Here is a 23,682-nt window from a genome sequence, read left to right on the forward strand (position 1 = left end):
GATATGAAACCGGGAGATAATAAAGTTAGAAATAAGGTATCGGCAGTTAACGTCCCGGTTGAGATACAGGGTAGGATCTCGGGGTTTTAAGTTGATGATAAAAATAAATGTGAAACGGTCAATATAGACGGTAAAGCTTCGACCTCTTTCGACGATCTTATGGAATTTAAAACGTTAAACTCAATGCTTAACTGTATGTGTTTCTTGTAGCTGATATGTCACTGCGTGTTCTGTTTCAACGGAACGAGGCGAGTATGTCACTACAGGGATAGTTGTTGCAAATACTCTTAACTTGAAGTATTGGATATGAGAGTATCTGAAGTCAGTAACTGAGCGACTAAGTATCATGCTTCGGCAGTCAGACTCTTCTAATTGTTTCCTGTCTCTATCTATGCATCTTACCTAGAACACTTCGAACAATGAGGCGTGAGAGTCCACGTGACAGCCTGCCGTTTCAGTCTAACTCCGCAAGTCGCTCAGCCCATTTCTAATTGGTTCGGCTAGCACAAGGCCGTTGTTCGCCCCACAACGGTGCCACGTAAGAAAATTCAGTACCTCCACCAAGACCAAACATCGCAAGACATAATTCCCATCACCAAGGTTGTCTTCAACAAACCACAAGCGTAATTGGTTTAGTGGTAAAATTCTCCGTTGCCATTCGAGCAGCGTCGGGGAGCCCTGGGTTCGATTCCCAGATTACGCATTTCTTTTGCTGTTTCTACTTCTTTTGCAACTGTTTCTTTTTTGAAAACTTGGTATTCTGACTACTAACTACACTACTCTGAACGGGATTGCATACATCAAGCGCGTGCAGACATATCCTTCTCCTCGTGCTGTGTACCCTGAATCTTCTCCTCATCGAGAGTTCGCTCTCCAAGACCGATGTCTGCCTCGTAGAAAACGTCAACGACCTTCTTGTAAGAGGGGACAAAGTTAACAGCAATTGGGTATGACCAGGCTGCAACGAAGAACATCATGGGTACAACCATCGAGATACCAACGTCATGCATATCTGCAACAGCTCCTGTCAGGGGAGGCACACAAGCACCGCCAATAACACCAGCAATAATGAAACCACTTCCTCGCTTGGTATGGCGACCAAGACCTCTCATACCCAAAGCAACAATGGTGGGGAAGCAGATAGACTCGAAAAAGAGAACGATGTAGAGGAAAGATACACCAGCGGTTCCGTGGTGAACGATAGGTGGTCCGATAAAGACAATGCACATTGTCAAGAACACCAAGAAAACCTTTCGCGGTTTGCAGAATTTCATGAGAAACGTTCCGAAGAAACGACCGACTGTAAAGGCTGCTTGTGCGCCGGCAAAGAGCTTGGCTCCCATTGAGTCTGATGTTCCTTTGCGCATCTCAGTCGCATAGTTAATGAAGAAACTCGCGATAGCAACTTGCGCGCCGGTATAACAGAATTGAGCGAACGAAGCATGGAAGAGCTTGTACTGTTTATAGAAGGGCTTGTCATCGGCATCTGAATGCGTCTCTTGAGCTTGCAAGGCCATGTCTGAAGATTGTTAGTGAGCGTAGTGCTGGTGCAGGGGACTCAACGTACCAGCGTCGGTGATTTCAGGAATCTTGGAGACGTAGAAGAGGCACGCCAGAATCAAGACGAAGACAGCGATGGAGAGATAGACCCATTGCACGTTGGCGAGCGCTGCGTTATCATCGAGATTGTTGAAGAAGACATATGAGCCGAGAACGGGAGCAATGACGGTACCGATACCGTTGAATGCTTGGGAGATGTTGATGCGAATTTCCGAATATCGAGGAGGACCGCAAACTACAGATGTTAGAGGCGAACACAAACTGAGAACGACTCAACATACCAGTGATGAATGGGTTAGCAGCAGTCTCAAGAGAACCAAGTCCGTTTCCGATAATAAAGATGGACATGCAAAACCCAGCAAACGACTTCGCCTTGATACATGGAATAGCAATCAACGCGCCAACAGCATATAAGCAAAGACCCCAGATAAACACAGCCTTGTACGAATAATGACGAAGGATCCACGCAGCGTGTCCCAGCGACGCAAGAGGATAAGCACTGAAACGTTTATTAGCCCTACTATAATACTCGTCGATACTGGTATACATACCCAAAGTACGCAGCCTGAAGACCTGCCGATCGCGCACGATCGATATGAAGCACCTTTTGAAAGTGCTTGTTCAGCGTATCAAGGAGTCCATAACTGAAACCCCAGAGGAAGAAGAGAACAGTGACCAGCGCAATAGGCCAGATGGATTCCCGCAAGGTGAGTTCCGCTGCTTTGGTGACTTTCTTATCCGAGACCTTGAGCGATCTCTCCTTGAAGAACTTTTTGGCGCCCATTTTGAGAATATTTCGACGACAATTACAAGAAAAAAGAAAAACTACGATTTCAAGAGGCAAAAGGGGAAAGAGCAAGCTATTTACATTTCTCTTCGGCTCGAGCAGACCCGAGCAAGGGGGCGCCCGTAACACACTGACCGTCATAGAAAAGAGAGTGTGTGTGGCATCACGGTTCTCCTGCGCTGTAACCTCATTAGGGAAAAGGCTCCAGTAGCTTGAGTGTGTTTGTTGGAGAAGAAAACCTGGGGATTTGCGGGGGAAGGGGAGATCGTCTGAAATGGGTTTAGTTGATGGAATGATAAGCATGGTTTATGGTTGTTTTTGGTCGGGACATGATTCAGGTTTTTGGCCATGGGATCGTTGTAATGTTGGACCGAGTGGGAGGGTAAGTGAGTTGAGGATGCATTGATTGATACTTCTAGAAGAGTTTGCAGAGATAAGCATTACTTTCTAGAGCTTTGATGAAGGGGGATATATAGTAAACATTGCTGTTTGGTCGTGTTGTTCATGCATATCGAGCATTTACTCCAACTTCACAAGGATTCATCTGCCGAACGAGGCTGGCAATAGCGTCAATTCTCTACGGCACTCTCCCTCGGCAAGTCCCTGTTCTTTAAATTACAACCTCCTAGGCTTCTCCTCCTTGATTTAATCCCAAGAACGCGGGGCAGAACGTGAAATGAAACACAAAAAGCTAAATCCTCCGCTCGTGATACGCACGCAACTTACGTGCATAAAGCGCCTTCTTATTACGGCCATTTTCATGTCTATCATCGGACTATTTTCTCTCTCGGTTTGGTTAACCCCATGCCGAATGGTAATCTACTTGGCACGATCAAGGGTGGCCAATCGCATTTTACTCTGTTGGTTGCGAGTAAGTTTGTTAAAGTGCTGTGTCTCAGGATGCGACGTGAGACAAGGGGATTCGAAGGTTTGACGTGGTGAGTCGTTGGTTGAAGTGATGTTGTATCAGAAGGCTACAAGTTAAAGTCTATTCACTCCCCTGACCATGATCGAGAAGTGTTCTAGACTTTGTCGCTGTCACGTACGAGAACAGTCGTCTTGTTCACTCAACATCACAATGCCTTACACCGTGAACATCCACTTTCCACGGGCGGAACATCGAACACAGTTGTCATCCGACACCCTCATTCACTTACATGTTCAGCCAACACCATCTCAAAATGCTACAAATCCACGACCTTTCCTTTCTAACAACCTCAACCATCACAAGAACCTGGTGCTTCAACATGCAGACTCCAAAGCAAGGTAAACTAAGAAACTAACTAACCGACCGGCATCATGCTTTCCACCCAGGAAACCAAAACCAACCTCATCGCTGATGTGAAAGACATCGAGCAAGACCTCATCAACATGTCCGCCAGCGCCGCAACGATCCAGGCTTGCTACATTCTCGTCGCCATGTCCCGCGGCACCCATGAAATCAAGCAGCACTGCCTAACCTCTGGTTGCAACAAGCCAGTCAGGACCACTTTCTATTGCAAATCTTGTCAGGCTCGTGCTCGTGCTCGTTCTCACAAGCACCAGTATTCAACTCGATCTAAGGCTCGAAACAAGGAGAATCGAATTAATGCTGACTCGATATAATCTGACAGGTGAGCTAGGAGACCGGACTAAGACAGATGGCTGATCCATCGGCGTTTGAGAGACGACCCGAGAGGTAAGGAGTAGGAAACTTAAGAAATGATGGCTGCTTCATCAAAAGGCACAGGCAAAGAACCTCCAGTGAGTAAGTAGAACCAAAAATAAAGACTTTCTTTTTAGTGCGCGCTGTGTCAATAGCACAAGAGAACCTATCTCTAACCCAACCCCAAACTCCAAAACTATGTACCATTCGCTCGCCGTCCACCTCTAGTACTCCTATCAACATGTCTCTTAAGAACCTTTCTCGTCTCCACCAAACTCCTCTTATGCTTGCTCTTCGCCTTACCCATCGTCATAAAGATATTCTTGTTGCGCTGCTTCTCTCTATTACTCGTGCTCTTGCCCTGGGCCTGCATCTTGGACTTGCTGATAGCCCGCGTGCTCTTGTGCTCCTCGCGATCTGGCTTGCCCTCTTTAGCAAGCGCAACACGCTCTTCTTTGGTGAGTTTGCGGAGACGCGCGGGGGCCTCGATTTGCTCGGCGGTGAGGCCGTCGTCGCGGTGGCGGTCTTCTTCTTGCTGGCGCTTGCGACGGTTGCCCATTGCTTTGTCGATGGAGGCGGACATGCGGAGTTCTTGGAGTTTGGCGAGATCGGCGGGGGTGAGGATGGTTGTGGTGGCGAGCTTGGAGATGCGGTCAATTTCGGCCTCCTTCTCCTCTAGAGCCTTCTTGGTCTTTTCGTCCATAACAGGTTCTTCGTCTGTCTTTTGCTTCTTTGAGGCAGGCTCATCTTCGTCATCCTCCTCATCAGAAGAGTGATAGACATTGATCCAGTCACCAGACTCGCTGCTGTCATCAGAGGCAACCTCCCACTCGTCAGACTTGTTTCCTTCATCCTCTTCATCAGTCGCAGCATCCTCGGGAAGACCCTTGGCAAGTCGCTTCTTCTTCTTTTCCTCCTGCTTCCACTTCTCCAGAAGCTCCAGACCCTCGATACCGCCGACATCCTCTTCACCAAACTTGCGCTGGGCCTGGAAACCAGCCTTCAGGTTGATAGTGGCATTCTTACCACGGTCTCGCTTCTTAAGAAGCTCTGCACCGACCTCTCGGTACAGTGACAAAAGACCCTTGGCAGCCATCATAACACCCTTGTCCTTGCTCTTGCGGTACTGGACCAAATCTTGTAGTAGAGTATCGGTCATAGCCAGGGGTTGACGAGCGCAAATTTCGCGAATAGAGTTCAGACCAGCAGCTGCGACCTCAGCGGCCGAAGCTTCTGAAACAAACTCGTTTGCGATCTTCTGAATCAAAGGTTCCAGTACATCAGGAGGCACCAAGTTATGGACCGCCTGCGCCAATGAAGCCAGGAAAGAAGTAACAGACTGTTGTCGAGGGGTAAGGAACTTGATGAACCAAGAGTAAAGCGCCACAATAGTCAACTTGTGCAGACCCACAAGTCGAGTAACGAGTTGTGTCACTAGAATCTTCGTATCGAGAGATAGCTTCGCCTTGGTGTTTTGTAGATGTTTCGAAAATAGCTCCTCAGCAAAGTTCTGAGGGTCGTGGAGGAGGTGAAGAGCTGAAAAGTTGAGGGGATGAGGCTTTGTCTTCTTGCGCTCAGCTCGCTTGACCTTATCGACAGCCTTGTCGTACTGCTTCTTCGACTTCTTGGTCTTCTTGTTGATACCCATCTGATGCTTGACCTGGCTCAGATCAACCTCCTCATCACTGCTCTCGTCCTCAAGCTCCTCACGCTCCTTGTCTCCACCCAAGAAGAAGCGAACAGCACCAACAACAACCTTCTCGTTGTCGGACAGACAAGCCTCCTTCATGACATCAACGGGCTTCGCATCGGTCCAGAACTGTCGCTTCCACATCTCGCGGGTGAGCTTGATGGCCCAAATAGCTCGAGGAGAGGATCGATCGGCGGTAACAAGGTTGTAGAGAACGGTTTGAACGGTTCGGTTGAGAGGGTGGTTGATAGATTTCGTGTTCGAGTTTCGCAGATCGCTCAAGATCTTCTGGAACAGAGTTTCACGTAGAGTTTTGCTGGGCGACGATACGAGGATGGGGAAAAGCGTGGTGAGGACGCTGGTCGAGTCGATGACTTCCTTTCGTCGCAGCAAGACCAGACTTCCCACGATCTTCTCCCGCAGCTCAGGGTGCAGAATGACATGGTGCTGTGTGAGAATAGACTTCAGATCGTCGGGGAAAGTAGCGGTCTCTTCCTTGTAGCAATCGGCGACGTGAGCGATTAGATCGATAATGTTGTGGAAAGACTCGACAGAATCGGCGGTCGCAGTGCCAGGTGAAACGAGAAAGATCTCGCGCTGGGCCTCATACTGCTCCCATTGCTTCAAGAACTCCTCCTTGTACGACCTAGCGCTTCGTATCAGTATTTAATCGCAGTGTCGAGAATTTAGGGACGTACTTGGGATCGCGACGGATTTTTTGTTGCAGACTCGCGCTGTAGAAAATATCAGTGAATGGTCAAAAAGAAGCCGAATTGTTTCGCAATTGACATACAAGTCAGCATCGAGCTTCTCGAGCGCAGCGACCTTTCGTTTGACCATTGCGACGTCGAGGCCTTCGCTGTTGATCTGTTGATGTAGAGCGGGAGGGCGGGGGATTGGTCCCTTTGAACTTTGTCTGCAAAGGAAGAAAATTTGGGAGATTTTCTGGCTGATAAGATAAGCTCATCCCCACGCGGAATTGGACCGCTGTTCTAGGCCTCAACTCTGGACACGGGCAACAGAAAGACAATTGTAGCTCTGGGTAGTGAAAATATTACATGAAACATTCAAGAACAATAAGCATAATGAATTACGGTTTGTAAGGAGTTAGGTGTGTCAATTTAGTTCTGCACTCCAATAACACCCTATATCAGTATTAGATCATAAACTTGGAATACCGCTTCAAGCCTAAGACCTAAAGTATTCAAAATTTACATAAATTATGAAATGTTTATGGTTTTCTTATGATGAGTTTTATACTTCTTACCTAAGATGGTATAGTTTTTGGTAGAGCGATCAAGATATCATCAAAGTTAGCCTATATAGTCTCGGGCCCCCTGTCTTCTATGTTTGTGCATAATGCAGCTCAGCTGTTTCTAGCTAATCCTGTCTGTAGAGGGACAGCTATTGTGACTGATGTGTGAGGAGAGATGCTTGATGGCAAGAGAGGGAGAGGCAGCTAATGGATTGAACGTATTGAGGCTCAGTGAGAGGTCCCGACGCCAGATCTGCACAAGGAATCTAACGTGATCTCAACATGACACCAGTTCAGGGCATTAATCAATCGTCAATCGAATCATGTGGTATTTCTATTTTCGGATAAAGTATAGATGGGCGGTACGTGGGGGCCTGTGGGTTGGCATGATCTGAAAAGAAGGAAGGTGTGGTAGCCTGATGCTCAGCCTTATTGCAACGACATGTCATGATGAGCATTATCAATTCAAGGCTAACGAAAGGTTTTGTATGTGAATAGTCCTCTGATAAGGTTCTCTTGAATAGTAGAAGGCTCAATTAATGTCATTTCTTTCAACTGGCCCTAGGGCGCCATTGGCGCCAGTTGCGAATAGCTTCACACATCACAGTCATGATGAACAAAACAAGTAGATATAAGAGTCCACAAACTCCCAGTCTATGATTTCAGCGTAAAAAGAGACTATTATACAACCCTTCGGCGGGGTATCACCCGTCTGCTGCCCATTAATGCGGAAAGGTATCACAGGCAAACATGAGTCTAACACGAGCATCCCCCCTCCACCAAAAGATCACTTTTTTGTTTCCCAGACAGCGAGAGCAAATCTGGACGTCATCCGTAAGCTCCTGCTAAGCTGTTTTGGCATTAACAGCAGCTGTTGTTACAAGTAGGCCCAGCTCTTGGGCAATACTTGGGCCACGCTCCCCAGGCTTCTCATATCACCTCTCCCACTCTGCGAATCGTTCGAGATGTGTTTAAACACATTTAAGCAGCGATTTCGACACCACCAGTGGCACCCATTGCTGCCCGCACTGTTAGCCGGGTTCGGAGGAGTTGAAAATTGAGAGAAACTTACCCTTCTTGAGATCACCGTAGATGGCGAACTGACCGGCGGTGAGGGTACCGACCATGAAGAGACGGGCACCAATACCGGAGTAAGAGCCACGGAGACCGAGCTCCTTACCGATCTTGATGAGACGAGAGACAGTGCCCTCACCGGGGAGACCCTGGGTCTTGTTGATCTTGGAAAGCATGGTGTCGGCGGGCTGAGAAACAATGGCGGCGGCGAAACCGGCAATCAGACCAGAGCCAAGGTTGGCAACGGTCTGCATACCGTCGGAGAGGTCCTTCTTGGGGAACTTGCGGAAGACAGCCTCAGAGACCTTCTCGTAGACGACGAACTTGGCCATGGTGTAAGGAATCCTGAGTGGGAAAGTCAGTTTGCTGAAACTCAATTGAGCGGTATACCAGCGGGGATACTCACTGCTTGAAGAGAATGGGTCCGAATCCGGCGTAGAGAGCACCGACACCCTCGTTCTTGACAATCTTGCCGAAGCCAGAGACGAGACCGCTGGCGTAGGTGGGCTCAGAGACGAGACGGATACGGGTGGCCTCAAGAGGGCAGAGGGCGATATCGGCGAAGAACTCAGCGGTGGCGGAAGAGGCGAGGTAGACAGCAGTTCGGTTCTTGGAGGCGGTCTCGTAGCCGAGAGCGTCAATCCACTGCTGCTTGAAGAACTCGTAACCACCGAACTTCAGAGCACCCTGGAGGAAGTAACCGGCGAAGGTAGGGCCGACACCAGTGAGGAGAGCACCAGCACCCTCATTCTGGACAACCTGGCGGAAACCACCGACGAGACCGCGGTTGTAGGTAGCGGGGTCGAGCTGGATGCGGGTCTTGACGCTGTGATTTCAGAGTCAGTAATCTTGTTCTTTCGGTTCGATTTGGTGCGCTTTTGCTTCTCCATCATGGCTATCAAGGTTTGCAGTACTGAAAAGTGTCCATCTCGGGCCCAATTGGGTTTCCCCGAGACAAACCCGCACAACCACAAAACGCTCTCAAGCAATTGACGACGAGAAACTCAGCGCAGAGGCGACTCAAACATACACATCGACGGGGGTGAGACCACCGTGGGTGACGGAACAGCAGACAGCACCGGCAAGGGCGAATCGGGAGTAGAGAGCAAGACCAGTCTTCTTCTCGGGGGTCTCAGCCTTGATGTTCTGGACGACGGCGTCGACCTTTGCGGAACCGGTAGAGGCAGCCATTGTGAATGACGGTTTATGGATCAGACGAAAAAAGACTGAGGGGAGATTAACAACAGATGGTGGAGTGAAGAAGAAGAAAAAGGGAGAGCTTCTGGTGTTTTGAGTGACTTTTTTTTCTCTTGGTCCCGCGGCGGAGCAGCTGGGGAGGGAAAATAATGCCTCCTTTGCATTTTTTTAGAGCTCGGGAAGACTCGGATAATCGGCGCCGGTGAATGCACGGACCGGGCCAAGGGGAGATGCTACGCAATTTGTGTCCGTTAGGTAACAAAGCCAAAGACTGGTTTTCACACTCATGATGCCCCCATATTGTGCCTATTCACTGGCTCACAGCAGCCAACAGATCTTGAATACAAGACCCGGGGTAACAGTAGAAATTGGGGATCTCCCCCTGTTTAGCCTCCCAGAAGCAAAGTTGGCCAGTGACGTTATTCCAAAGACCGCTCTTTTGGTGTAATCACCGAGCTATCTCATGACTTGCAACATGTAACCTGACAACTGACTGACATTTTCTCATGCTCCGCCAAGACCTAAACATCAGTGAGTTTCTAAATCTCTTCATCTTACTCATACAAAATGGAAAAAACAAAAATGCCAGATCTTCTTGAATTCTCACACACTGGGCTCCCCGAGAATTCCTCGGGCAGACCCACCAGTAACTAACCGTTGCTCGCCAACGTGTCCACGGCATTGGTTGGATAAGACAAAGACAGGTTTTTTCTTGCGTGCTTGTTTATTTTATTGCCGGGTCAGCCAATGGATATTGCGCGATAAGCAATGTCTCTTCTCTTCGCCCCTGCTTGACTCGGTCTCGGAGGTTAATCAAGTTCGCGACAGTGCGTTTTTCTATCCGTAGTTCGACGTCATACCCTGTATAGTCTCATGAAGATGTTATTCAGGTGAATGGAAGACTGTGGGGATATCAAAGTTTTCAATGCCTTCATAAACAGATTTTTTCTCAACATTTCCTCTTCTGTCTGGCAGCCACTTCGGCATGCATCCAACCTGTATCATGCAGCCCTGATAGGCGCATCTCAGATCAATCGCCGATTTCACCATCTTGAGCCGACGCTGAACCACCAGAACCATCATCCCTGTTCAGCCAAGCTTTGTGTTTCTTTTCTTATCTCCGATAAGGAGCTTACTGCCGATACCAACATTTGCTTTGTCTTTCAGTGAAATAATGTCGCAAATAAGTGCCTTATCTTATATCAGATCATGGCATCTTGTCAACTTACACGAACGCCTGATTCTATCACTCTTTCCCGAGGTCAATTGGTGTTGAGGAACTTTCCTGATTTGGATATTGAATCAACATGATTGGTTCAATTGTACATGGTGACGTCGTTGAGGCTATTCACAAAAGCAGAGCACCATCATTTGTAGCCCGACTTATGTTTGAAGCTCGCCTTGCAATGTATACTTATCATGAAAATCATAAAACGAGATCTTGAGGCATCGTAAATCTTTAGTGTAGAAGCATATTGATGTCGTAGATCCCTCATTCCCTATCATCCCTACCATCCCGATCAAACAGCTTCAGGACATCCTCATTATCGTAGGCTGCCACTAAATCCAAAGTAGAACGCCCATCAACATCCTCTGCCAAAGGATCAACTCCCTTGTTCATAATAGCCTTGAACAAATACTCCTTCTCGTCTGCCATTTCATGAAGAATAGTTCTCCTCTTATCGTCTCTCGCTTGCCAATCCACCCCCAATTCATCCAACCAACTCACCACTCCATCCACATTATCATCATCATAGCCTCTCATGGCAAGGAAGAACGCTGGTGTCTGGCCAGCGTTGTTGCGCGCATTGATATCCAGTCCCAACTTCAAGAAGCGCTCAAAAGGATCTCGAGTGTGGCTTCCATCATAGCAGAGACACCCAAAGACGCCAGGGGCAAGGTAATGGAGCGCATTGTTTCCAAGACCATCAGTGGCAAGCATATCCGCACCCTGTGTTATAATATAGTCAAGCCAGTTGGGCTCAGTTTGGTCAAACTCGCCATGCGTCAGCGCGGCTAGGCCGTAATGCAGTGGTCGGTATCCATCAGCGTCAGTCTGGTTGATCAAGGCCGGTACAGCGTCCCCTAGATCCTTGAGTCCTTCCAACTTATCATCGTTCAGAGCTCGAGATCCGAGTCTAATATGTAGTGCGTTTCTGCCGAAATTATCCACTGCATAGGCATTTGCCCCTTTGTCGAGCAGGAGTCGTAGAGGCAAATAGTCTTCTCTGGCGCCCTTAGGACCCCTGCTTGACATTCGCTCAGAAGCAGCCAAAAGAAGAGTTTCTCCAGACGCATCGCGGAACTCCATATCAAGATCGGCTAACTCTAAGATCGGCCCATATACACGTTTTCCTTTTAAGATTTCGTGCACCACTACCCTTTCAGCCATAAAGGGTGGTCTGAAAATGTGAGGACTTTTGGCATAGGGGATAAACTCAACCGTAGAATCCTTCTTGTGCCATGCATGGGTCGCTATAGCCATTGGTAGGGAAGGTCTGTTTGGCAACTGAAGCTTTTCAACGATGACTAGGCAATTGGCATACGGACTGAATCCAGCTCCTAGTAGAGCTTCCATCATCTGTTTGGCAGCAGCATCACGATCGAATTCGACGCCGCCCCGAAGCGTACCCAATGCGGAGCTTGCCAAGAACAAAGGATGACCTTGACGTATCATCTGGGCTTCCTGGGGATTTATATCAGGATCCAGCCGTTTTGCGTAATTTAATGTCATCTCCCAAGACGCTGCAAGGGAGGAAGACTTTTCGCCAGACAACAGAATGCTCAAGATGTTTGGGTGCTTGGACTCAATCGCAGAAAGGATGGTGGTTGGACTGACTTCTGCTCCATGACCGACTAAGAGTCGAATAAACTCTTCTTGGTGTGCTGCTTTGTTCAAACATCCATTTCCCTCAGAATCGATGACGTTCACGTTAGCGCCTTTATCGATCAGCGACTTCATCGCAGCAGTCCGGAAGGCACCCCATCTCGTGACAGCATAAAGCAGCGGTGTACATCCCTTGTCGTCCCGAATTTCCATATCTGCCCCTTTAGAAAGCAGGTATGGCATGGCGTGAAAGACTCGCCACCACTCCTTGCCAGTGACTAAAATATGAAGAGCAGTAAGACCGTCACGACCTCGTGCGTTTATGTCGACTCCTTTTTCCTCTACCAAGACACGAATGACTTCCATATTGGGAGAAGAGCGTCGACAAGCCGTCACAAGCAAAGGCTCAAGCTCTTCCACACCTTGTTCCATTACCCATTGAGCATCATCAAACCTTACTGCCTCTTCTGGAGAGCAGCAGTCATTGACTAATTCATAGTAACCATTTTCGACGAGTCGCGAAAGGATCGACACACCATCGACATCGAAAGCAGTATAGTCCGCACCAGCTTTGTACAGGTTCGCTACCAAAGAGAAGTGGCGGTCCGACAGTAATCGTGCTACTCTCTGCCATTTTGTATCTTTTGCACGTGGGATGAGTGACTCATCCAACACCGCAACCTCTGTTTGACGAAGAGCTTTGCTTCTCGATATTCCAATATGAAGAGGAGTTGGAAGTTCCAGATATCCAGCTTTCTCCTGGCAGTTCCAGAGGAGGTTTGTAATGTAATCCTGCCACTCGTCTGATGCGAAAAGCATCGCACGGTAAAGAGCCGACCTTGAACCGCGGGAACCCAGAAACACATCTGCTCCTGCATCAAGCAAAGCGTTGATGATCTCATCATATCGCGAGGCCTCATACACTGGATCGAGGAATTCAAGTTGAGGCCCCGATACGATCTCATCAAAGTGCCTTTCCTTATTCTCGACAGTGTAACCAGCAGCGATGATTGTGTCGGGATCATTCAACTGGTGAAAGGGAAGCTCATCATCACGAGGTATTTTCTTGACTGGCCCGCGCCTCCAAAGACGTTGCTCACGGTCGAAGAATACACACTGAAGAATTGGAGGGAACCAAGGTTCAGGACAGCATGTCCCTCGGAGTTCATCAAAATTTGGGTTAACCTCTGCTCCGACTTTGATTAGGAGTTCCACAGACTCGATAATCCCAGAGCGACTTGCGTAATGCAACGGGGTGTATTGAAAAATATCCTTCTGGTCGAGTGCCACTTTTGTGGCGTCGGGATTTAGGTCGTGCATGCGCTGAAGTAGAAGTCCGAGACTGTTACTTCTTTTACACCTCGCGGCGATATGTAGGGCATTCATGCCTTGGTTTGTGGTAACAAATGGATCTGCGCTGGCGTTCAACAAGCGGTCAACAGTGTAAGTGTTCGTGGAGGCGGCGAAGTGGATGGCCCTCAACCCTTGGGTATCTGACGCGTTGACATCGGGTGATTGATTGAGGAGCCATCTCAAGCAATCTTTTGCATGGTAATTGACCCCATGGTTTCCGTCCAGACGCATGCGGCAAGCTAGATGCAAAGGTGTCGTGCCAGCATAGTTGGGTTTGTTTACATCCAAACCCGCCTTTTCGAAAAGTGAAAGGAATATTTCTCCTTTACCTGATAGCCTTATTGCATTTGGGACGAGAACCAACTCGTGGCATAGAGTGTTGCCATGCAGGTCCACGGCACAAGGTGACACACCAGCGTCAAGGAGGTATTGGTATACCTCGGTGAGTCTTCTATGTGCATAATCAAGGTCGGTAATGCTGTGAATCGCTTCATGAAGAAGGGTTCGCCCATAATTATCGCGAACATTCATACTTGCCGAAGCCTTGATAAGAGTCTCAAGAATATCTGTTGCCATAGGTTGCTTTGGGAATCTGCCCACGGCCCGAAACAAGGGTGTCCGGCCTCTGATGTCTCTGGCATCGATCTCAGCTCCATATTCGAGTAGTATACGCAGACATTCATCTTGATAGTAGAACCCCTTAGTGACAAGAATATGTAAGGGCGTTTCTCCATCAATGTTTGTCAGTTTCGGATCCGAACCAGCTTCTAGAAGTGTTCTCAATACTGTCGGCAGAGTGCTGTCTGTGTTCTCCCCATCCTCATCTCCAGAATTCTCATGCGAAGACAATTTATTATAATGAGAAAATGCGTAATGGAGAGGGCCATTCCCTTCAAAATCAGTAACAGTACAATCGGGCCTATATTTCAGCATTTGTGGAGTAAGGCCCGAATCATGATAAATGGCAGCAAGAAGAGGTGTCCTGCCTTTGCAATGATCCCTTTTGTTGATGTCTACATTCTCATCTTTCAACAGGAGCTTCAGGTATTCCTCATCACCTTTCTTTGGCAGGCAATGCAGCGCGGTCTTCCCATCCTTTGTCTCAGCATTTGGATCAGCGCCCGCTGCGAGTAGACGTCTTAACTTGTGAGAAAACTGCGCTGAGTGTATGGGAGCACGACCCAGAGAATCTCTCTCGTTCACGTCTGCGCCAGCTTGGATGAGTAATGCCAAGGCACGGTCAAAATCTGAACAGTCCAGATCCGTCATGTAATGGGAAGATTTATATGGCCGACATATGAATTGAGACTGTGGCTCACAGAGCTCTATCAGAGGAGTCGACCAGGGGCGTTCCAACACATTCTGTTGTTGGTCCCAGACATCAGCCTCCACCCTGCAAGGAACAGAAGCATCTGCACCAGCATTCACCAATACCTCGATTGTTTCAACACAGCCTGTTCTAGCAGCGAGAAAGATGGGTGTCTCGAATCCAGTAATATCATTCGAATTGACATCAGGCTCCTGAAGAACTCGTTTAGCGAACTGTGGCTGCCTATTCTTGATGGCAATGCGCAAAGCAGATCGTTTCTCAGTAGTGTTCAAAAATGGAAGCATGGCTTCCAAACTCTTGACATGGCCGTATGATGCTATATAATATAATGGTGTATCTGCATACTTTCTAGCTGGGTCGGTGTCTTTCTGGAGACGTGGGACTGTAGGAGCTATTCCCTTTTCAATGAGTAGCTGAACAACTTGTGCTTTATCCCTCCTTGCAGCTACATGCAATGCCTGGTAGCCTTTAAAGTCATGAGTATCAGGTGATGCCCCATGGTTTAGAAGCAGCTCAATGATATCCGGGTGTCCGCTTAAAGCAGCCCACCACACCGGGTTTCTTTTTCTTGAGTCTTGTTCGTCTATGCTCTTCTGGCCCAGACGATCGATGAGGGCCGGCATGTACGCTTTGAGACCGCACAATGCGGCGACATGGAGATCTGACATGGAGACAATTTCGTCTTCAATCCTCAGCCTTTCAGAGGAATCCAAGTATATTTTCAGCCAATTGTTTCGTGTCTCCTTATTGTCCATGAACAATTCAATTTGTTGATACAACAAGTCATTAGGCAAGCAAGCCCACCCAGATTTTGCAGCATGTACGTGCCAATTCTTTATAGCATACGCTGCGAATGGAAAGTCCACGTTGCGGCTGCGTCCGCTATTAAGAGTTTCTGACGGAGTAAGAGTTTCATTTTGAAGGCAGCCTGCGCAGAGATATCGGAGGCAAGCGAGAGCAAGATCGTAGTGGGTTGGTGAGGAGTCCAATATGGGATAAACAGGGGTGCGGCCTGTTCTTGATGTCCCGACCAAAAACTCGGTAAGGGAATGGTGCACAACGCTCACAGCCTCGTCTGGTAAGATCTCGAGCAGAGGGCCACAGGCAGCACGAACCAGATCCTTGTTCTCTTTCAGACTATCTGAGAATCTGCTTCCCTCGACTGTCTTGAGCATATCGGCAAGCTCTAGTAGCCGAAGAGGACGAGTCGCGTGAGTCACCCATTGCAGGATCATCACCTGCGTGTTCTCTGAAATTCCCGATCTCCGAGCATGTTCTCGTAGAATGCCGATGTACATAGCGTCCAAATCAAGTGGAAGCTTGCAAATCGTCTCATGAATGTCGGCTTCTGGCTCCAAAAATGATTTCATTGCCAATTTAGCGTAGAGGAACAGACCGTTGGCTCGGCCAGGTACCGCTTCTTTGACAAGCTGTTGATCGCGCTCAGAAAGAGAAGTGCCGGATAGACAGTATCGCACGTAAGTAGAAATATCGACATCCACAGCCTTCTCGTCCATTCGGAGGTCAAAAAACCTCATGCCTCTCATCGCGGCCTCGACATTGGCAGTAGGTCGGCTTGTCAATAAAACCTTCACAGACGAAGGAGTCCAATGACCAAGTTCAGCCAGTTGTTTGATGAATTCACTATTGCCATCGTCCATTTCATCCAAAGCATCTGCCACACAATAAATTTTGGGCACAGATGCCAGAGCTGTTCTTAGGTGTCTCCATAGCTCGTCGATTGATATGCTATCCAGCTCCCGGCACTCGTCGAGATAGACCTTCAAGATTGCCTGCAACTCAGGACAGTAGATGAGGATCTGGTCTAGCCAGTCTCTGAGAAGGTTGATGGGTCGATGATTGGCATCAACAATCTGTCGAAAGAAAAAGTAAAGAACTGGTATTTCTTCTTGAGAGAGTTTTTGAATCATGCTGGCTGCAACGACAGACTTTCCGGAGCCTGGAACACCTTTGATCCACAAGAGACCATCTTCTTGGCTCTCATGCCATTTGAGGTAGTTGTCTGATCTGTGAATCCATTCCCCAGTACCTTCGAGATGGAATGCCAAATGCTTGCGATATTCACTGCTTTTAATATTGTGTTCTGTAGGTCGCAGCCACTCATGGATACGGGCAATAGTAGCTTCAGATTGAGGCAGGATATTGCCCGAATTATAATTGCTGGTGTCGTCTTTACCAATGACCACAATGTCACTGCCTTCAGGCGATGGCGACCGCTCGTCAGACATGTTGCTTGACGGAGTAAAAAGTATGAGTGGAAATGAGCAAATTCGTTAGGTTGCAGAAATGGCTGACAACGTAAACTCCAAATTAATACAACATGATGGAAATATTGATCGTCGCAGGTTGTAAGAGGTAAGGAGGAATATTAGGCTGCAGTCAGCAATAGACTTCCCGGACTCGTTCACTCGATGATCCGCAGGAAGGGACTCCGTAGTCCGTAGGACTTGCCGACTAACTTTAGGTAGGTACTGTACTATCTTCCTGGTCAAACTCCACATAAGCAACAATCTCACAATGAAATTTCGTCAGTCAGATATCCGCATGATGAAGAGAGGCAAATTGAATTGAGAAAAAAAGTTTATTCTATCAGAGGTGAACTGCCGATTCTGTTATACAATGCCCAGAAGGAAACGACTTAAAGGCTTCAATTCTATCCCCAACGCCACGCTAAAAGTTCACAGCCGCAACCCTCCCGATCCTTTATTACAACACATATCCATTGATATGCTCATTTCGTTCGATTAAAATCTCTGTCGAAAGCCATAGTCTTATCCATTCCTTCCCATACACCGTGACCAGTTCTTTGGCCTGTGACGTAGAATCGTTCTGTGCGGTCTTGGGTGGTGGCCCACTGGTTAAGCATGGTGCTGGTGGAAGCGGCCTGGCCGCCCGTGTAAGTCGAGCCACCAGAGGTGTTGGTGTAGATGTAGTTGTAGGATCTGAGAAATGACTGTCAGTGGATCAGTTTTGACATGTTAGTTGTCAATACTTACTGATTGGCAGTTGAAGACGGCATGTTGGTTTGTTCTGTTGGTTCAGAAGTATACTGATTAGTTGGTCGTATGGTTGCTCTAAGCTCAAGTTGCAGTGATCGGTTCAGAGGTAAGAAGACAGTCAATGTATTGATGATGATACCAAAATCTCAGCTTCAGGAAGGAAAACTCCTTCTATTTAAATAAAGTCAAGTAGCGCTTCATTCGCAAACACGCAGAAAAGAACTTTGAGCAGCCTCAAACTGGAAAAACCACCACCATCAACATCTCAACTCCAGCATCCGCGATCCCAAAAAACGGCCCCCATCCAAACCGACAAGCCACGGTCGCGCAGAAGCGTAGAGGCAACAAAGCCAACCGCCAGACCATCAACACCACCGTGAAAGCCTCAATTGGACGGTGGCGAAAAAAGCAAACTGAAACGGGACTGCGCCGCGGACAGTTCAGAAAAGTTGAACAACTCAATGTTTGGCGGAAATGGGACCCATCTCAGACACTCGCAATTGCGCAGAACTCAAATCACTGGAAACCCCTGGTGACATCAGCCACAGAGGTAGCCAGGGCAGTGGCTCAGCCGGCCGGCCCCCAAAGATAACGTATTGAGAGAAGTACTTCGGTGAGCATTTTGGCACTCATTTGCGGCAAGTTTCAGATAGTGTGTTATAGTGTGTTACATTGTCTTTGCGGATGATTAAAGTCCCCCCGTTGAGTGCTCTTCAGCATATTTTCACCGATGGTCATTCAGTGGGAAGAACAGTGTAGCTGCGCCACACCTTCAATTCAGGATGGTTATCAGTCCAAGGTCAGGCTGTCCAATTAATTAAGTTGGCTTACAGTTCCCTGTCTTCTTATCTTATTGGAGGCCTTCCCAAACATTTTGCTGCACGTTTCAGGGCGGATTCGGTTCAAAACATACAGTCTATGAGGGAGGCAATTATCACGATGTTGACAAGTTCATAGCGGCCGCCATAAAGCTACATGCATCCTTGGTAGTCAAAGCCTGGATGGATATTATCTTCTATCGGTCAACTGCCACCCTCTCAGAAATTTGCCAACTTGCAATTTTAACAAAAGATCATTTTTGAATAGAGAAGAACCACCCAAGGATTTTTAACTGGGCTAACTAGACATGCTTATTTAGTGGTAGCCTTAGAAGAGGTTATTAACCCTGAATTAAATCCGGCATGGTATAACTCGATCAGCATTCACGAAAATGTGTTTGCAAGTCATCCTCAGATGTAAATAAAGCTTCACATCCCCTGAGCAAACAAGGTACAAACGTCAAGTCGGTGTGCTTCTTATTTCTGTGTTGTAGCTAATTAATCGATGCCCCTGCTGGATTATCTTTTCCCCGGGACCGCCAGCAGCCGCACCGCTGCAAGCTACCCTGCTGGCGTCAGCGGGTCCCTGATCTGAGTCAAGGAGGGGTAATAAGGAAACATGCCCCGAAGATCGGAGGGGCAGAATTCTCTTCCTCTGACACATCTTCAACTATTATCTCGCCCGTAGATTAGTTGTGCTTGTTCTTTCTTCATAAACACGACTCTTTCCAGAACATCAGCTCGGACTATGCTCCAGGAATGCCCTTGCTCCTAGGCTACCCCCTCCTCCTCACCCTCTCTGCATAAATTTTGCTATATCGGTGCCGCCATGGGGCTTCCCGATCCCACCAACGAGCTCGACTGGAGCTACATCGGTGCCATTCACGAGATATTCCACAAGAATGCTTTAAAGAATCCTGACGCGCCGTGCGTCACAGAAACGGCCTCCTCCACCACGCCCGAGAGGAGCTTCAATTACAAGCAGATCTATGAGGCGTCCAATGTCTTGGCTAACCAGCTCCATGAAGCTGGCATCGCTCATGGCGATGTCGTTATGATATTTGCCTATCGTTCCGTCGAACTCGTCATCGCCTTCCTGGGAACTCTCGCTGCCGGTGCCACAATTACTGTCCTAGACCCGGCATACCCCCCGGCGAGACAGCAGATCTACCTGGAAGTCTCACAACCCAAAGCCCTGATCACGATTGGCAAGGCCAGAGACGAGAATGGTACTTTCGCGCCGCGTGTCCAGAATTATATCGACGAGGAGCTATCCCTTAAGATACAAATACCGGAGTTGCGGATGAGCGATGATGGACACCTTACCGGTGGCCAGGTTGACGGGAAGGAAGTCTTTATAGACGCTGAAAGCAAAGCATCAGCGCCTCCTGATGTTCTTGTGGGTCCGGACTCAATCAGTATTCTGAGCTTTACCAGTGGTACAACATCCACACCCAAGTACGAGATCCAGCAACCCTTAAAGTTTCGAATATTACTAACTATTTCCAGGGGCGTCTTGGGCAGACATTACAGCTTAGCCAAGTACTTCCCGTGGATGGCCAAAACCTTCAACTGGACCTCAGACACAAAGTTCGCTTGTCTAAGGTAAAGCTTATCAATGATGATGCCCGTCACAGCTCTGCTAACCAACCACAGTGGCATAAGCCATGATCCTATTCAGCGAGACATCTTCAGTCCGATTTTCATGGGCGGAGAGCTAATTATCCCTGCTCGCGAGAATATCGCCCACGAAAGATTAGCTGAGTGGTTCCGCGATCACAAACCCAACGCGGTCCATTTGACTCCTGCGATGGGCCAAATCTTGTGCGGCGGCGCCAAGGTAGAGTTCCCTTCATTGAAGTGGGTTCTCTACGTTGGTGATATTCTGACCAAGAAAGATTGTGCTGCGCTCCGCAAGCTGGCGCCTAACGCTGAGATTTGCGCTGCATATGGTACCACTGAGACGAGCCGTAGCGTATCATACTACCACATCAAGAGCCACGCCGAAGATCCGAATGCATTTGATAAGTTTGGCGATATTGTTCCTGCTGGAAAGGGCATCGAGAACGTCCAGCTCCTCGTTGTCAACCGGGAGGATCCAACCAAGCTTTGTGGCATCGGCGAGGTCGGTGAGATTATGTTGAGATCAGCAGGCTTAGCCGAGATAAGTCATTCCTTTCCTTTTCTGATAGAGTCATGCTAATAATTTACTTTACGGATATTTGAATGACCCAGAGAAAACCAAGGAAAAGTTCCTCGACAACTGGTTCGTTGACAACCAAAAGTGGGTTGAGGCGGACAACAAAGTTGCTGATCAAGCCAACGAGCCCTGGAGAAAGTATTACAAAGGCCCGCGAGACAGAATCTACAGAACTGGCGACTTGGGGTATTTTTTGAACGATTCTGGCGATTGCGCAATTACAGGAAGAGCCGATGATCAAGTCAAAGTTCGTGGCTTTCGCATTGAGCTTAATGAGATCGACACCAACTTGAAAGGACACCGTTTAGTCCGCGAGTGTAAGACGCTCCTCCGAAGAGATCGGAACGAAGAGCCAACACTGGTTAGCTATATTGTGCCCGAACACCAAGAGTGGATCAAGTGGCTAGCAGAACACAGCTTGGAAGATACTGAGCAGCAAGGTACCGAGATCGGAGCTGTCATGGTGTATTCCAAGCGCTACCGTCCAATGCAAACGGAGATTCGGGACCATCTTAAGTCTAGATTGCCAGTTCAAGCTGTCCCGTCATACTTCATCTTCCTACAGAAGATGCCTTTGAACCCTAACGGCAAGATTGACAGTCCAAACCTGCCATTCCCGGACGCGGCCCTGATCTCGGAGGAGGCTTCAGAGGAGGATTTGAAGAGATGGGAAACGCTCAGCAACACCGAAAAGGAAGTAGCGGAGCAGTGGGCGACTCTCATCAATGGTTTGAATGCCAAGACCCTACAGCCTGAGTCTGATTTCTTCGAAAGTGGTGGGCACAGTCTGCTGGCCCAGCAGCTTATTCTCAATACCCGCAAACACCTGGGGGTCAACCTGCTTATTAGCTCACTATACTCGAATTCATCCCTGAGGGCTCTTAGCGCACATATTGACCGCCAGCGCGAGGGCAAAGACAACTCGGACGCAACAGAGGACGAGAAGGCTGCATATGCACATTCACTCGATAAGCTGCTCGCTAGCCTCGATACCAAGTATCAGACGGCGGACCCTGCGACACTTACACCGGCAACAAAGACGACTGTTTTTGTGACTGGCGCCACGGGCTTCCTAGGCTCTTATATCGTCAAGGACTTGCTTGAGCGTCAGAACATACACGTGATCGCCCATGTCCGTGGAACAAACAGTGACCAAGCCGCCCTCGAGCGGCTTCAGAGGTCACTTCGCGGATACGGCGTATGGCAGGACTCTTGGGCCACTAGGCTGACTGCAGTCACTGGTGACCTAACACAGCCGCGCCTTGGACTTGGCAACGATACATGGGGGATGCTTAGTGACTCTGTCGATGTGGTTATCCACAACGGCGCCCTCGTCCACTGGGTAAAGCAGTATAAGCATCTTGAGCGAAGCAACGTCCTCTCAACAATTGATGCCATGCGACTTTGTAACCAGGGCAAGCCTAAGATTTTCACATTCATTAGCTCGACAAGCGTTTTAGACACCGACCACTACATCAACCTATCACACGAGCAGACCAGCACTGGAAAAGGCGCTGTCATGGAAGCAGATGACATGATGGGCAGTCGCACCGGTCTCGGCACTGGATACGGCCAGTCCAAATGGGTAAGTAACCTCCATAAACCTTTCTGCTTGAGTAGCATTCATTCTCATACACCACAGGTATCTGAGCAACTCGTCCGCGAGGCTGGCAGACGAGGTCTCCTCGGATCTGTTGTCCGACCTGGTTATATCCTTGGAGACGCTACTACAGGTGTCTGCAATAACGATGACTTTCTTATCCGCATGCTCAAGGGCTGTATCCAGCTGTCTAGCCGACCGTATATCATCAACACGATCAACGCCGTACCTGTAGGCCATGTCTCTACTGTCGCCGTTGCAGCTAGCTTAAACCCTCTCCTGGTCGAAACTGAAAACAGCAACAGCAACGATGTCGGTGTCCACGTTGTTCACGTCACTGCCCATCCTCGCCTGCGCATGAACGAGTATCTCTCTATCCTGAGCTACTATGGCTATGATGTTAATGAAGTAGATTACGACGACTGGAAGGCCCAGCTTGAGACCTTTGTTTCAGCAGGTCCTATCCAGAAAGATGAGGAACAAAGCGCTTTAATGCCTCTTTTCCACATGGCAATAACTGATCTGCCTACAACCACTCGCGCACCAGAACTTAATGACCGCAATGCTGTTGCTATCCTTAAGGCTGATGCAAACCGGTGGACAGGTATTGATAAGAGTACAGGAGAGGGCATTGATAGGGAATGTGTTGGTCGCTTCTTGAGATACCTTGCTGAAACAGGTTTCCTGCCATGGCCAAGCAGACAGGGCAGGGAGTTACCGGCTATTAAGGATAGTATTATTGAGGCACAAAAGTTTAGTGTTGGAGGACGTGGAGGTGTAGTATAAGGAGAGGCAATAAGGATAAAAGTTAAAAGTTTAAAAAGTAAAAAAGGTATTTTCTTCATTACTTCTGTCTTGACAAAAAAAAGCCGAAAATTTTATTTAATACTAAGTCTCCAGTGTATTGCCTCTCGTCGAGGTAAACTATGCCCGCTACTTGAGCCAATTTTAGACAATACAAAAATATGACAGATTGATAAGACCTCAGAATCATTCTCGAAGCTGTTATGGAGCCAATGCAGAGCCTCGTCGTGCCCCTGCTGAAGCCTTAAACCTTGATCTCCATCAACATTCCAGTGCATCGGCAATCGAAAGTTTACATTCCAATGGTGCGCAGCCCTATTTGCAAGTGCCGGGGCTTATCAGAGATATACTTGATATGCACCTGGATAGACTTGTGAACTGTTGACTATTCGCCTGTAGCATAGAGTATAATTTGTCTTTGACAGGCCGCTAATCATCCACGTACAAGACTTGTATGCGAGATCATAAGCTAAGGGCGAACTGTTCATCTGGCATTGCGGTGATTGGCCTCAGAAGTCAAAC

At 48.3% G+C, this 23,682-nt stretch overlaps 7 protein-coding genes and 1 non-coding gene across 8 annotated transcripts; 3 read left to right on the forward strand and 5 right to left on the reverse strand.

The window, feature by feature from the left end:
* Window positions 1–621: 621 nt before the first annotated feature.
* Window positions 622–703, forward strand: FOIG_00189. The gene has a single exon. It is a non-coding gene; the product is annotated as a tRNA-Gly (tRNA).
* On the reverse strand, window positions 703–2,587 carry FOIG_00190 (MFS transporter, FHS family, L-fucose permease). Its single transcript, XM_031196200.1, has 4 exons — window positions 2,112–2,587; window positions 1,842–2,059; window positions 1,568–1,795; window positions 703–1,519 (listed from the first exon to the last, which is right to left on the reverse strand). The coding sequence occupies exons 1-4, from the start codon at window positions 2,486–2,488 to the stop codon at window positions 801–803; spliced, it is 1,542 nt and encodes a 513-aa protein (XP_031071967.1). The 5' UTR covers window positions 2,489–2,587; the 3' UTR covers window positions 703–800.
* A 745-nt stretch (window positions 2,588–3,332) lies between these two features.
* On the forward strand, window positions 3,333–4,391 carry FOIG_00191 (uncharacterized protein). The gene has a single exon (XM_031196201.1). It carries the CDS (start codon window positions 3,647–3,649, stop codon window positions 3,950–3,952), a length of 306 nt encoding a protein of 101 aa, XP_031071968.1. The 5' UTR covers window positions 3,333–3,646; the 3' UTR covers window positions 3,953–4,391.
* On the reverse strand, window positions 3,883–6,597 carry FOIG_00192 (uncharacterized protein). Its single transcript, XM_031196202.1, has 3 exons — window positions 6,476–6,597; window positions 6,381–6,416; window positions 3,883–6,328 (listed from the first exon to the last, which is right to left on the reverse strand). Exons 1-3 carry the CDS (start codon window positions 6,520–6,522, stop codon window positions 4,189–4,191), a joined length of 2,223 nt encoding a protein of 740 aa, XP_031071969.1. The 5' UTR covers window positions 6,523–6,597; the 3' UTR covers window positions 3,883–4,188.
* A 753-nt stretch (window positions 6,598–7,350) lies between these two features.
* Window positions 7,351–9,467, reverse strand: FOIG_00193 (uncharacterized protein). The gene is made up of 4 exons (XM_031196203.1): window positions 9,042–9,467; window positions 8,418–8,837; window positions 8,010–8,356; window positions 7,351–7,956 (listed from the first exon to the last, which is right to left on the reverse strand). The coding sequence occupies exons 1-4, from the start codon at window positions 9,200–9,202 to the stop codon at window positions 7,919–7,921; spliced, it is 966 nt and encodes a 321-aa protein (XP_031071970.1). The 5' UTR covers window positions 9,203–9,467; the 3' UTR covers window positions 7,351–7,918.
* Window positions 9,468–10,541: 1,074 nt separating this feature from the next.
* Window positions 10,542–17,075, reverse strand: FOIG_00194 (uncharacterized protein). The gene has a single exon (XM_031196204.1). It carries the CDS (start codon window positions 16,965–16,967, stop codon window positions 10,701–10,703), a length of 6,267 nt encoding a protein of 2,088 aa, XP_031071971.1. The 5' UTR covers window positions 16,968–17,075; the 3' UTR covers window positions 10,542–10,700.
* A 244-nt stretch (window positions 17,076–17,319) lies between these two features.
* Window positions 17,320–17,758, reverse strand: FOIG_00195 (uncharacterized protein; the record flags this gene model as incomplete). The annotated part of the gene is made up of 2 exons (XM_031196205.1): window positions 17,320–17,681; window positions 17,736–17,758. 2 exons carry the CDS (start codon window positions 17,756–17,758, stop codon window positions 17,471–17,473), a joined length of 234 nt encoding a protein of 77 aa, XP_031071972.1. The 3' UTR covers window positions 17,320–17,470.
* A 1,627-nt stretch (window positions 17,759–19,385) lies between these two features.
* FOIG_00196 (L-aminoadipate-semialdehyde dehydrogenase) lies at window positions 19,386–23,229 on the forward strand (the record flags this gene model as incomplete). Its single annotated transcript, XM_031196206.1, has 5 exons — window positions 19,386–20,014; window positions 20,066–20,161; window positions 20,213–20,695; window positions 20,751–22,341; window positions 22,399–23,229. The coding sequence occupies 5 exons, from the start codon at window positions 19,386–19,388 to the stop codon at window positions 23,140–23,142; spliced, it is 3,543 nt and encodes a 1,180-aa protein (XP_031071973.1). The 3' UTR covers window positions 23,143–23,229.
* Between the last annotated feature and the right edge of the window lie 453 nt (window positions 23,230–23,682).

This window comes from Fusarium odoratissimum (assembly GCF_000260195.1).
Source record: "Fusarium odoratissimum NRRL 54006 unplaced genomic scaffold supercont1.1, whole genome shotgun sequence".
In the NCBI taxonomy this organism is placed as follows: domain Eukaryota; kingdom Fungi; phylum Ascomycota; class Sordariomycetes; order Hypocreales; family Nectriaceae; genus Fusarium; species Fusarium odoratissimum.